The 14,524-nt window shown below is 34.3% G+C and overlaps 1 protein-coding gene across 1 annotated transcript in view; it reads right to left on the bottom strand.

The window, feature by feature from the left end:
• Positions 1-14,012, bottom strand: part of LOC105248604 — an 84,307-nt gene extending 70,295 nt beyond the window's left edge. Inside the window, exons 1-2 of the mRNA XM_025409211.1 lie at positions 13,800-14,012; positions 244-367 (exon numbers count right to left, since the gene is read on the bottom strand). Of these exons, the coding sequence (XP_025264996.1) occupies positions 244-367; positions 13,800-13,961 (286 nt within the window). The 5' untranslated portion in view covers positions 13,962-14,012. The remainder of the gene's footprint in view (positions 1-243; positions 368-13,799) is intronic.
• Between the last annotated feature and the right edge of the window lie 512 nt (positions 14,013-14,524).

The following is a 14,524-nucleotide window of genomic DNA, read 5'->3' on the forward strand; positions in this document are numbered from 1 at the left end:
TTTGTCAGAAAATTTTGATATTTTCTGCCAGCTTCTCTCGTCGAATCATCGCGCGAGAAATTTTCATCTGCTCTTATGCAGGCATGAATCGACCTGGTTCGTGTGAAAAGGAATCGGTTGTCTCGGAGAATCTCCTCGAAGGTTCAATCTCGCATTTGCTCGCGCACGTTCGCGGATACATCCGTATGGATCCGTACATAAATCTAGGTGTACATACAGATGAGGGAGGGAGAGAATACTTACAGGGACGGCATTTGTAGGCGACCTCGATGTACTTTTGCAGCCCGGGACAAGGGTCGCCCTGGAAGGTCTGCGGGTTGGTGTTAAACTTGCATTGCCGCTTTTTCTGACAGACCCCGACCACCATCTGCAACAGTGAGTGCTAACGCGTCATTGAGAAGATCCGCTCACTTTGCGATGGGAACCGATAAGTTTTCTTTCTTATCGAGAATGTCAAATCGAACTCCAATAAATCATTCTTTTTTGAATGTAATAAATTATGAAAACTTTAGCTTACGTATTTTTTATTTAATTAAACGATATTTATATTAAACTCTCTGTTATTAAAAAAAACTATTTTCGATAAAATTATCTTCAATTTCTGATAAATTTCGAGGACAAATGAACAATTCCATGTCATCACGAATAATTCGGATATATTGAATTGTCATATTGAATTGTTTGTTAAATTTCTAAAATATTATATCAAATATTAATTAGAAAATATTAATTATATTAAATATAAAATATTAATTATAAAGTATTATATTAAAATGTATAATAAAAATATAACATTAATTAATTATAAAAATAAGCGAGAGAGACGAAAAAAGACGTATTGGACAGGGACTTAATAACGGAAGCAAACGGATATGCCAACAATTTAAGCCCGATGACACTTTAAAGTCGAAGTTGGGAATTAAAGAGCCTTTTATCGCAGATATTGCAATTGCTATGAAAGGTATAGGCTCAAAAAGATTATCTACAAAGGTAGACAAATGATGATAACTGCAACTGAAGCGCATCGTTTTTACAGCGACTTAATTTTACGGCTGATCCTTTTGACAGACGCGAGTACGAGTTTGAAATGAGATTAATTTTGTCTTTTTATAAAAAAAAGCCCTTGAATACGCGAGTAAAACTAATATCGTCGAGATTAAACTGTATATGAAATTGTATGACATGTACCAATATTTGCAACACGAGAATAAATCGGTGAAATGAGCAAAACCGCTCTCATGAAAATACGCCTGAAAAAAAAGGGACATTAGTTTCTGAAACTTTCGCATTTTAAATATCGCAAACAGTGCAGATGATTACACGAGACCTCGAATGGATGAGTGGAGAGTCCTAAAATAAGGATATACGATAAACGTCAGCTGCAACGATCCCTTGACAAAAAGATTAAAGGAAAAATCGTGTTTCAGCTTCCACGGGAATGCGTTTTCGACGTTTATCCGGAAATGCGGCGACTGGATTCTGCGGAAGCCGAGACGGAAGCGACGAATTTAACGCAAACAAACGTAAAGAAAAAGGAGACGCCGGGACTTTTTAATTTGAGAAAACTTTCACTGGAACGGCAAGTATATCGGGGTCCGAATTTCGCGTTCTTCGAGGATCATCGGTTCATCCAAACATCGTCGTTAATGATAGCCGCACGTTGTCGTAAATTCCGAGGATTCCGCTTTCAATCGGCTAATTGTGTGCAAGAACTCGAGTTACAGAGACTCCGTCCGTGCTTAATTACGTTAAACGGAATCTGACGATGTTACACGGACGTGTATCTTTTAATGAAGCGAGCGGTAATTTTAACTGCTACGATGTAGTCATACAAATACACACATGAATATGAAAAACAAGGAAACGATCCAGTTACGCACACAGAAAAAAAATAAGTGTCAAATCAAAACTTATATACTTAAATTAACGCGTTTAATGTTTCATATATACACAACAATTTATAAGACAATTTATTAGATATAATTTATAATTCTTAGAAGAATTTAATAATTTTAAATTTCAACAATATTATAGTCTTATTTTAATATTATAATTGTCATCTCAAGAATATATAATTATTTAATTCTACTTTAAGAAAATTATAATCTTCGATTCAAAAATGTTATTTTCTATCTAACATTGTTTCTTTTCCATTCAAGAAAATTAAATCTTAAATCGTAAGAATATATTTTTCTCGATTGAACTATATAAAATGGCTTCATTCAAGTAAGCTATTATTCAAGCAATTATATTTTTCTTTAATTAACGTGATATAATCTCATTTCAAGATTTCCATGTTAAAAATAAATATATTTTTGAAACAAGAATGCCCTTTTTTCTGTGCACTGAGAAAAAAATCTAGTTGCATTAATTAGAATTCTAGTAGATTCAACCAGTATGTCTGTTGGAAGATGGACGAACCAAAATTCTTGTAGGAATTACCAGATGAATCTGATTAATTTCTTCCTGTTAAATTTACCAAATTTTCTGGTTAATAATACTAAATTCGCCACCACCAAGTCGTCTAAAATTTTTTCCATCTAATCTCAAAAGTCTGTTTAATATTTTGAATTTCAACAAGATTATTGGATAAATTCAATCCAGATTATTGAATAAATTATTTTAAATTCAGTTTGTTAGAAATTAAACTGTTAAACAGTGATGCAAGAAGAGGATGCAGTTCAAACACACACAATCAGAGAGCTAGCGTCTTCTTTCTGGAACTACTGCTTGTAAGAGAAAAAAAATATACTTTGGATTTAATGTTAATACTAGTTCTTTATATACATTTCATGGCAAATATTGAATACGAGTTACATTAATACGAGCTCCCGGTTACATTAAGCTCGCTCATGCGACATGTGCGGTAATTGAAAATCGATAGACCCGCTCTAGGTGAGAGGTTGGGAAATGCGAGGGGGAAAAAAAAAAGAATTCGTGTTCGCCGATTGTAATATTTCGCGCACGAGGATGCGAGGGAGGATCCTTTCGAGAGGCGTTTGCGCCGTTTTGCCTGCGAGAGAAATGTGGAAATTACATTTCCGGGGTTCAAGCTGCCACCGACACACGTTGGGATTCCCCACGTGCGCGACCCGCGTACGATATCCATCTAATTATCCGAGTTCGCCCCCTCCCTCTCCCCTTCCGCCCCCGCCCACGCGCCCGGGTCTCCCCTCCCGAGGGAGAAATCGATTTTCCGCGCGTATTGTATCGATACATCCGTGTCGTCCGTCACAATACGTAAACGTTTACCGTGCAACCCCGTTGTGCAAGTTCGTCCTTCGGAGAGGGCGAAGTCAGGACGTGTAATTCCCGTCGACCATTGTACCGTTTCTCTCGACTCTCTCGTAAGCGAAGCGATATCGTCGACTAACAACAGCTAATCTCGGCGCGAATGAGGTGGAACCGTGTTGTTTCCAATCATGCGGGATGGAATATCAGTCGAATTAATTCCGATTTAATTCGCGAACAACAGCAAGATTATCGAGATGCGTTTATGGAGCATCTTCGGGGGGTTTTATTTTATGTAGAACAGTCGCTTGTTATATCCGCGCCTCGATAAAAATATGTTTTTCTCTCAGAGAGAAAGAGAAAGAGAGAAAGAGAGCGAGAAAAGGATGCATAATATACATATAAAATATATAGAAAGCGCCACAAAATCATTTCTTGTACGATGTATGAAGGATTAAACAATAAACCGAAGAAGAAGAAGCATATCGCGTCTCAATCTTTAGAAAGGTACATGTATCTCGCAACAAAGCCCGAGTCGTAAAATAAATCAGGTTCCCTTAATCCGCTTTATTCGTCACTCGATCTTGATTTGTCCGCGGATCCTTTATTCATTCCCGCTTGTTCAAAGGCTCAGTCTATTCTTAATATGAAAAATGTTAGAAATTGATATTTTTCATGTTTTACATATGTTTTTACCGATGCTTAGAGTACGTCAGTATTCTTTAATCTTGAATATTTAGTTTTTTTTCTACGTTCAATACAGCCTGTGTACGTAATGTGTATGTTCAAAAGTCACTGCATGACACGCTGCTCCTTGTATAATTTTTTGAGATGAAAAAATTCGGTCTAGTTTCATTTTGTAAGATATTTATGGGATTCTGAATTTAATTAAAATTTAAAAGAATAATATTTTTAATATTTTTCTGATTTTCGTGAAATAAAAAAATTTCAATAAAATTGGAATACCTAATGTTTTAAATCATGATGTTTTATAACGTATTACATTTTGTTATGTTTCAATTTTTTAAAAATGAAATTAAGTTTAATATTTCAAAAATAATCGGAATAAAAACAAAAGAAAAATTAGTCCGAGTTTTTTCAAACAATTACACGAGCAACATATACTGTCGAATCATGCATTTTTGAGTACGCTATTATGCGCAGAAACTTGTATTGAATATAAAAAAGATGAATATTCAAGATTTTAAAATACTGACATATTGTTTAAATATCAATAAAAACATATGTTGCCCAACAATGTGATATTTTGTTGCTAAACAATGTGATATTTTGTCTCTCGTGCAATTGTCTGAAATGAAAAAATTCAATTTAGTTTTATTCCGTAGGATATTTTTGGGATATTAAATCTAATTAGAATTTAAAAGATTAATTTTTAATATATTTTCCTGACCTTCAAGAAATTAAAAAGTTCAGCCAAATTGTGAAATATCTAATTTAAAAAAAGACTATTTTGTTATTTTTCAGTTTTTTTAAATGAGAAAGCGAGCGAGAGAGAGAGAGAGAGAGAGAAATTCGGTTCAATATCCCAAAAATATTCTACAAAATAAAGCTAGACTGAGATTTTTAATTTTAGATGATTACACGAGGAACAACATGTTGCATGATCGAACTATGTATCTTTGAACACGCAGAAGCTCGTATAAAATAAACAAAAAAAAAACTAAATATCTAATATTCCAAAATGCTGACGTACTGTTCAAATATCGATAAGAACATACGTCAAAACGTCAAAAAAAATCAACTTTCACTATCCTTCATAAAAAAAAATTCCAAAAATTATCAATTTTTCCAACGATTAGGACAGACTGCTCTTTATATATAAATACACTCCTCCGTGAATTCTCTTTGCTTTATTCCTGCTTCTCTTCTCTTTTAGTCATCGCGATTTACCCGCACGTTTCTCGGAGGGGCCAGGGGGGGAAAGAGGGAAGGCGAGCGCGCGTCTATCGGCGTCTACAGGCGCGACACTTTTATTCCGACATAAGTCGGGACTTTAAATTCCTTCCTCTTTATGGAGGCAGCGACGTATGTCTCCGAGAAGAGTTGCTCACGGAGAGGAGGAGAATCGAGGAGGTGGGAAATAAGCGTTCGCGCGGAAAAGCCTTTTCGCGAGATCCGAATCGTTCCAGCGGGGGGTTTCCACGAAGCCACTTTCGGGGCGCGAACCCTTCTACGGAGAAAATACGCTTTCATCCGGATACGCGTCTCTCTCTCACCGCTTTGAGAATTCCCGGCGCGGAGAATCCGCGCCCCCGGGTAAAGTATCCTCGTAGCCGCGTACCCGTGATTCCTACGCGTGCACCGGAAACAGCAGCAGCGACGAAGGCATTCCTCACGTGCGTCGGAAGCAATGACGCGAGCGATCGCGTTCTCCTGCGAATTATACCGTCGATTCCCTCATGCTAGGTACGCCGATATAGAGTGCTGAATGCTCTTCATATCGCTTCAGAATCGAATATCTTAAATCGCATTTTAAAGAGAGAGAGAGAGAGAGAGAGAGAGAGAGAGAGAGAGAGGGGAGGAGGGGAAGAATTTATTTTAAAAACGATATAGTTCACTCACAAGGAAACCTCGCGAACTCTGAAATTCTGATGTTGTTGAAACATTATTCAGACACATGTAGGAAGAGGCGGAGAGCAAATAGATGAATGTAGAAATTTTCATTGGCTCAAAAGCGATTCTAACGGGTGAAATCACCCCTCATATGTGGAGCGACTGCACAGAAAAAAAACAAGTGTCAAATCAAAATTTTTATACTTAAACTACCACGTTCATTGTTTCGTATATATGCAATAATTTATAATTTTCTTAGAAGAATTTAATAATTTTAAATTTTAACAATATTGTAGTCTTACTTTAATATTGTAAATGTAACCTCAAGAATATATATTTTTTAATTCTACTTTAAGAAAAACTATAATCCGTGATTTAATATGTTATTATAATCTCTGATAAAAATATAAATTATAACCTCTGATTAAAAATGTTATTTTCTATCTATTACATAACATTGTTTCTTTTCCATTCAAGAAAATTAAGTCATAAGAATATATTTTTCTCGATTGAATTATATAAAATGGCTTCAATGGTTTCAAGTAAGCAATTATTCAAGTAATTATATTTTTCTTTAATTAACGCAATATAATCTCATTTCAAGATTTCCATGTTAAAACTAAATATATTTTCAAAACAAGAATGTCCTTTTTTTCTGTGTGTTACTTTTCTCGGAAAATTTTTCGAGATATCGAAAAGTGTTTTATATAAAAGTTTCGTGATTAAAACAGCTCTATTTGATCACGTTAAAGATGTTTTGTACTTATTTTCAAAATATTGAGAATTTAATGAAAATTGTACATAATGTCCTTATATATGTTTAGAATCTTCAGTACAATTTTTAAATCGATTCACCAAAGCGTTCACAAGTTATAAGGATTTTAATCTGCACCGAATTAACATGCATTCTTATGGGAAACCACGTCAATTCAAATAACAAAAACATATGGAAATAATATTCAGAATTTGTGTAAAATTTGCAAAAGTGTAGATACAGAGGAAATATTTGGTCAAATAATATTATACAAGTACTAACTGATTAAAAAGATATTAAATATAATTCAATGAAGTTAGTCATGTGTCTATCACAAGGCGAAATTCTCTGCCAAAAGTTAATCATTTCGATTAACAAAATTCGGAATATTTCAGTAAAAACGCAATAAATATTAAAAAATACATCTCTGCACTGTAGCTAAGATCAAATTGTAATTCCGCACAATTTCTCATATTCAAAAGTGGATATTCATCAATATTGATTTTCAGCTACTTTTTGCTGGGATTGCTGGGACATACAAAACATTCTTATGAAACTTTAAACAAATAATTTTTGAAAATATCTGCGAAAGAAATTGTGAATTTCCCCAAAATTTTATTAATATTTTGGGGAATTTTATTAATATATTGGTTAAATAGAGGTGTTTTAACCATGAAACTTTGGTATATAAAACATTTTTCAATATTTCGAACAATTTTACGCATATCGCACAATTTTACGACATATCGAGAAAAATACAAAATTTGCTCTATAGTAATAATTTCATTTTCTTTTAGGATAGGGATGATTTCACATTTTAAAATCTTTTTTTAAGATCCCTTTTGTACAGTAAATTTCTAAATTCATCTATTTGTCCTCCCGAAGTACAAAGTTTCATCAAAATCAGAATTTTCCAGTTCGCGAGGTTCCCTTGTCAGGCTTTCTTTATGAAAAAAAATTTCTCAACATATTATTTGTTTCTCCTTATGACATATGTGTAAATATAAGATGTAACATGCAGAAAGATTAGATATTTTTCTTGGTATGGTTTTCAAATAATCACGTTAATGCGACTTCCAACCACCTCCAACTCCCATTTGTTGAATTTATGTTGAACCGAGTTGATTTAAACTCCATCTAAACTTTCGTTTCAAAGTAAAAAGCGACAAATGGGAGATGAAAGTGCTTTAGAACTCTATAAATCGTTCGTAGCTAACTGCGATTGCGAAGTTGATCCGATATGAGAATAGTAAATAAATTACGCGCACTTATGGACTTGTTTTATGGGTCGACCTTTTGTTAAGAGACCAAATAAATCGCTCGGACAGAAAGATTTCTCCGCGATGTCCGACCTTTTAGATTTTATCGATCATTGATTCGTTCTACGATATATACGTTACAACCTGTTTATGAGAATAAAATACCATAAATTCAATTGAAAACAATTACGAATGGTGTGATTTCTAACGTTTCGACTTGTTGAATGCATCGGGAAACAATATTTTCGACTCGACCTCTCTCCTGTTAAAAAAAACCATCGGTAAATTCTATTCTTTTTAACAATCCCAGCAATAATACACACATACACAATGTATCCAAGCGAGGAAAAGATTTAAATACGGTATACAATCATTTTTTGTGAAGTGTATTTGAGAAGTTCGGAGATCGTACGTATATCCAGTGGCTAAAAAGCAGGAAACGTGGGAGCGAAAGCGCACAGGATCCCTCGTGAAAAGCAAGATCCGCGGAGGAGGATAAGATCGTCGACGAAATAAAAGAGTTACTCCATCGCATGAAAAGCGATGGATCGATTTCCCGAATGGAATATGAAATATGAAATCGATACGTGGACTTGTGAAAACCGCAAACCGATGGGCAACGGTGGGAGATTTTTATTGTACGTACCGAGGGTAAGTTATTATACCGCAATGCTGCGCGAATAACGCCACCTTTTTTTCCCTTTTCTCAGAGAAAGGAAAGCGGAGATCCTTTTGGATTTCTCGTCAAGAAATGAGTTCCCGAGATCCTTCGATGACATAAATCTAAAAATATTTTCTTCACTAGTAGTACAGTTAAACGTTTGTAATGCAGGATGTCTATGCAAATTTTGCTAAGAAAAGTTCCCTGATTTTTCAGATTTGTTATATTTTTCAAATTCAAAGTAAAGAGAATACTTTAAAAATCTTTTGCAACTTTCTTAAATAAGCTTTTGCATGCATTTTCTAACGTTCACTCAAACACGGGACAAACACAGAGCCACTTAAGCTTCAAGTGTTATATTTGCAAATGTACTAAAAAAGCTGCGAAAGCTGTCGTAAGATAAACATTTTTTACTAGGAAAATATTTTCATTTTTTCATCACTAAAAATTACAAGAAAAAATATTTTCTGCAGATTCAATATTTTATCGAGACATTGAATATATAAACAGTGATGGATGTATATTTATAATATATTTGCATAATTCACTTGGTTTGCCGACTGTTTACAATATGAGCAATTTTGTAAAAAAGTTCCTTAAAAAAATTTCTCTGATCTTTCAGATATTTTTATTCAAAATTTCAAGTAAAGAAAATATTTCAAAGATTTTTTAGTGCAACGCTCTAAAATAATTTTTTTATTATATACATATATTTTCTAGCGTTTTTCACTCGTACAAAGGAAAAACCTCTCAAGACTATTTACAATAAGCGCAAAATTATCAAAGAGAAGATTATTTAAAGAAATTCCCTGAGAAAGAGAGATTCTCAATAAAATAAAATACCATGAGAATTGGCTGATTTTGCCAAATACAAAAGGGAATTCTTGAGAATTCCAGGCTTCTCATGTCTTTTTAGGAAGTAGACATTCTGAGAGCAAAATTATCAAAGAGAGAATGATTGAAAAAACTCCCCGAGGCCCAATAAAATTCCACGAGAATTCCCTGATTTCTCCAGGTACGAAAGAAATCCTTCAGAAATCTATTTCTCACATTTTCCCAGGTACCCTATATTTAAAAATCCCGTAGAGAGGAAAGGATTTCAACCGCGAAATGCGACAGCGAAAATGTGCTAATCCTATATTCGATTTCCGCTTGGCCGAAATCAAATTGCAAGCTCCGTAAATGGATAATTTAATATCGAAAGAAGGTACATATATATATATATATATATATATATATATATATATATATATATATGTGAAGGGTCGCGTGTGTCTCTAAGAACACGTTATTCAGCCACCGACAACCTCGTTACATCGCTTCCTCTATCCCTCCTTCTTGCTCTCTCTTCTTTCCTCCGTCTCTTTTTAGCTCAAACGAATTTGTCAGTCGCATGCTTCGCGAAACACAGGGATGCGCCGTTTTCAGGTCAGTTGCCATTATTCCGCAAACCAAGATTTTAACCCGACGCGGGACGTATCTCTCCCCTTCCGCCCTCGCGCGAGGGATCCAAGTAATTGCCAGTGAATTAAGCTCAAAGAAAGCAACTTTTCGTGCGGGCACATTCTCCCCGCGGTGCCGTGTATCCCTGTTGAGATAGTAAATCGCGCGTGGACGAAGAGAGAGGGAGATTCTCCCCGGGCTTTCTGATTTGTTCGATCATCACCCTCGCGAAAATTTCGCGCAATCTTCTTTGAAGGTGTTTACAGTTGCATTTTAGTTTAGTTGCTGCACTTTCATCGCCTTTGACGAAGGCTCTCGCCTTTCGACGCGCTTAAAGCGAACTCACCGGCAATTTTGAAACCATCCGGAAGGAAACGCGGGGAAGGAAGCGAGAGCATAAAATATCTCCACTTTGCCGTAGATCTATAAACTTGTGTAGCACCATTTAAGGATACTTGGACGTGTGAGCGTAAATCTTTTACACTTGTTACAATATTATAAAGTATGTAAAGAAATTTAGAAATAATATATAAAGAAAAAAAATATTGTCAGACGTTTTTATTATGATGACACGAACAGACAAAATTAAATGCAACGTTGTGAAATAAATCTCTCACACTTGTTACGACATATATAAAAAAATATTATAAAAAAATTATATAAATATTATTAAAAAATTCAAAAATAATATAAGATATATTTTAAAAAACTATTGTTGGATGTTTTTATTATGATGATGTGAATAGATAAAATTAAATGTAACATTGTTGTGAAGTGTCAAAAGTGATTATACAAATCATCGCGCGGCAGCTTTCTCTATGCAGGAAAATTGGCTTGCTTTTGCATAAACGAAAAAAAAACGAATTTGCGTAGATTTATTCATTTACATGTAATAATTTTTTTATTTCCTTTTTTGAGAAAATTATAATTTTCAAAGTTACCATATTATTTTTCAGCCACACCAAACATTCGAATTTATTTAATTTATACTCATCTCACATTGTATGTCAAGCAGAAATAAATGTAGTATCTTTTTTGTAAAACATAAAATAAAAATTAAAAAAGAAAACACGTATTTGAGAGATTGTGAAACATTAAATTACTAATAATCAGTTAATTCGTAATTATTAATTTTGTAGCAAGAATATTCTTAAATTGTCGCATTTTTCGTGTTACATCTAACAATACGTAAATAGGGGAATATAATCGTGATAGGAAAGATTGCGGCAATCTCGAGTCTACGTGAAATCTTCCAAAAGATAAGAATGTACTGCAATTCATGCACGAGGTCACGCATCCGAACAAAGTTTACGAGGCTTGAAGCGTACGGAGGTTAACCCCCCCAGGAAGGGTGGATCCGGTTTACGATTCTTTCCGGTTTGGTAACCATGCGAAGTAGAAGGGAAAACGAGAATGCGCGAGAAGAATAAATCATCTATGTCCTTTTCTTAGATTAGAAACGAGGAACCAATAAAAGTAAGACGTTGAATATTTTGAAGTTTCGAAAGCGAAATCGAAAAATAAATAAAATATTGTCGTGTAAATGTGAAGCCTCGAAAAGGAAAATTTTGCTTTTGATGAAAGAGGGCAGGGAGAATAAATAGATGAATTTAAAAATTTTCAGTTGCTGCTCAAAAACGATTCTAGGAGATGAAATCTTTCATATGAAGAATAGCCTTTTGCTTTTCTTATTAATCTTAATAATCTTCAAAACTATTCGAGATATCAAAAAATGTTTCTCATATAAAAGATTTGCCATAAAGGTATCTTTAATCTTTTTAATCGCATTAATAAAATTTTTAAAAAATAATTTTTTTAAGAATTATTTTTAAAAAAATTTTTATTAATGTGGTTAAATAGAGGCATTTTTACAATAAAACTTTTGTATAAAACATTTTTAGATAATAATTGTTATATGCGGTTTATCGAAACCAGAATTTTCCAGCTCGCGAAGATCCCTTGTCAGCTATATATCAAGGTACAATCGTGTAATGTCGGTTATAATAAAACGGATATGACGTATCCTATATATTTGATCGACGTTCGGATTCTTTGAAACTTTCGAGTTTAGGCAATCGGGAGTTTAGACTCCGCAAAACTTCCTTTTGGATGCTGAAGAGGCAGAATTGGAAGATAATCGGAATCTAAAGTACGTCCAAATATTAAACTTTCCGCGAAAGGGTGGGATCATGTCTTACCAAGTCTTGCAAATTTGCCAAGTTCGTACGCTACGTTATTACACGAGAAATACACGAGAATTTGTGTGTGTGTAATCAAGCTTTTGGCTTATTACAGAAGAAACATGTCGTATTAAACACTAATTACATTTCAAAAACTGACGAAATTATTTGATACCTGATGTTAAAATGATATATGTTAATGATGTCATTAATTAATAGGAACGTAAGAAGAAACGTATCACTTTAAACGTCAATTACATGTCAAGATTGACAAAATTATTTAGTACTCTTGACATTAAAATTATATACAGTTAATGATATCCTTAATTAAAAGAAAATTAATCAAATTATTTTATTAGGGTCGGACACTCGGTGAATATTTCGTCCTCAAAAAGTTTTAATCCCCCTTCAAAAAACAAAGAAGTGAAATATAAATGAGAAAATTAAAGTCCTCTCTTTTCGCAAATAAAAATATATTTCGAGGAAAATCGTGCAATCGTCTTAAGGATGCATTGAAGATATATTACAATCAATCACCGTGAATTTTTAATTTAACATTCTTAATAACATTCTAAATCGTCATGAATTATATCAAATTTTTTTACTTGGTCCTTTAAAAGTTATTAATTTTTAAATTTTGCGATTTTAACATAGGATCTTATGTAAACGTTCAAGAGACAGGTAATCAATTATTCACAAACTACAAAAAAACAATGATAAAAATTTCATTTTGTAATATTATATTCTTCATACATGTAAAAATGTTCCCACAAAGTTTTAAAACGATTTACTTGCTCGTTTTGAAATTATTATTAAAAAATAACTGTGATTATCGATTTGACGTAATATTGATGATAAAACGTGGCAACATTTTCTTGGAAATTAAGACCTATTTATATTAAAGAATACTTTAAAGTATGATTTCGTGATTTTTAAAAAATTTTTGATCAATTAGAATTCGTATTCTGCCCAACTTTAATTTTTTGGTACTTTGGATTAACTTTTGAGATAGACGGTCCGTCCAATACATCCTTAAGGATGTTTTGCATGTACAATCCCAGCAAAAAAAGCTGAAAATCAATATTGACAAATATCTACTTTTGAGTATGAGAAATTGTGCAGAGATGTATTTTTTAATATTTATTGCGTTTTTACTGAAATATTCCGAATTTTGTTAATCGAAATGATTAACTTTTGGCAGAGAATTTCACCTTGTGACAGATACATGGCTAACTTCATTGAATTATATTTAATATCTTTTTAACCAGTTAGTACTTGTATAATATTATTTGACCAAATATTTCCTCTGTATCCAAACTTTTGCAAATTTTAAACAAATTCTGAATATTATTTCCATGTGTTTTTGTCATTTGAATCGATGTGGTTATACGTTTCCTATAAGAACACATGTTAATTCGGTGCAAATTAAAATCCTTATAACTTGAACGCTTTAGTGAATCGATTTAAAAATTGTACTGAATATTCTAAATATGTAAGGACATTCTGTACAATTTTCATTAAATTCTCAATATTTTGAAAATAAGTACAAAGCATTCTTAAGATTTTACTCTCAATTTTCTCTTCCGAATCAATGAAAACTATTAATGCGTTCACGGCAATTTTCAATGAACTCGAAAATCCTAGGCGCTCAATCGGCATCCGCTTGTGCGAAACGAGAGAATTTCATTGGCACATACCTGCACTGATTGCGGCCAGATGCATGTGTGATTCGTCGGCTCGTCCCCCGCAATTATCGGGGGAACGGATGAGTTGCATTTGCTGATACCATACATTCCCGTTCTTCCGTACTGAGCGTGTTCGACGAGGATGGTCGTGCCGGGTGGGCACTTCAACGTCATCGTTTCCTCGTCGCAGGCCGCACGTTGATAGGTCTTCAGGGTGCCTGACAACAAGGCTGTCCAGTTAAAAAAACACGAAACAAAGCCACGAGCGACGTAAAAAAAAATGGAAATATTAAATATTCAAGAGACAGATGACGCAAGACGCGCGTTACGATTAATTTAGGGAGATTAGCGTGCATTAATTATCCGAGGATGGGAGAAAAGACGCGCGGCAAGTTCGGGACGATCGGATATCGAGAATCGATCAATGAGCCGTAATGACGTCGCCGCCGCAACAGTGATCAATTTAAGGGGGATCGGGAGTAATTAATGAGTGGATCAGGCAAAGTGGATTGGGTTCGGTGGAGCGGGCACAGTTGGTTGTCAATGGTAACAATTTCGCCAGCAGCGAAAGCGGCGTCGTTTCGTTTACACACGATACACGGTTTAACATGCCGTGGCAAGGGAGACGAGGGGGAGGGAGGGGGCAAAGGGGGGCAAGGGGGCAAGGGGAGGGGAAGCGGCCAACATTTGCGGAATTTAACGCGGAGATCGTTTGTGACGATGGAGTTTGCGGACGG

Source organism: Camponotus floridanus, unplaced genomic scaffold, assembly GCF_003227725.1.
Source record: "Camponotus floridanus strain SB8 unplaced genomic scaffold, Cflo_v7.5 scaffold10, whole genome shotgun sequence".
Taxonomy (NCBI): Eukaryota; Metazoa; Arthropoda; class Insecta; order Hymenoptera; family Formicidae; genus Camponotus; species Camponotus floridanus.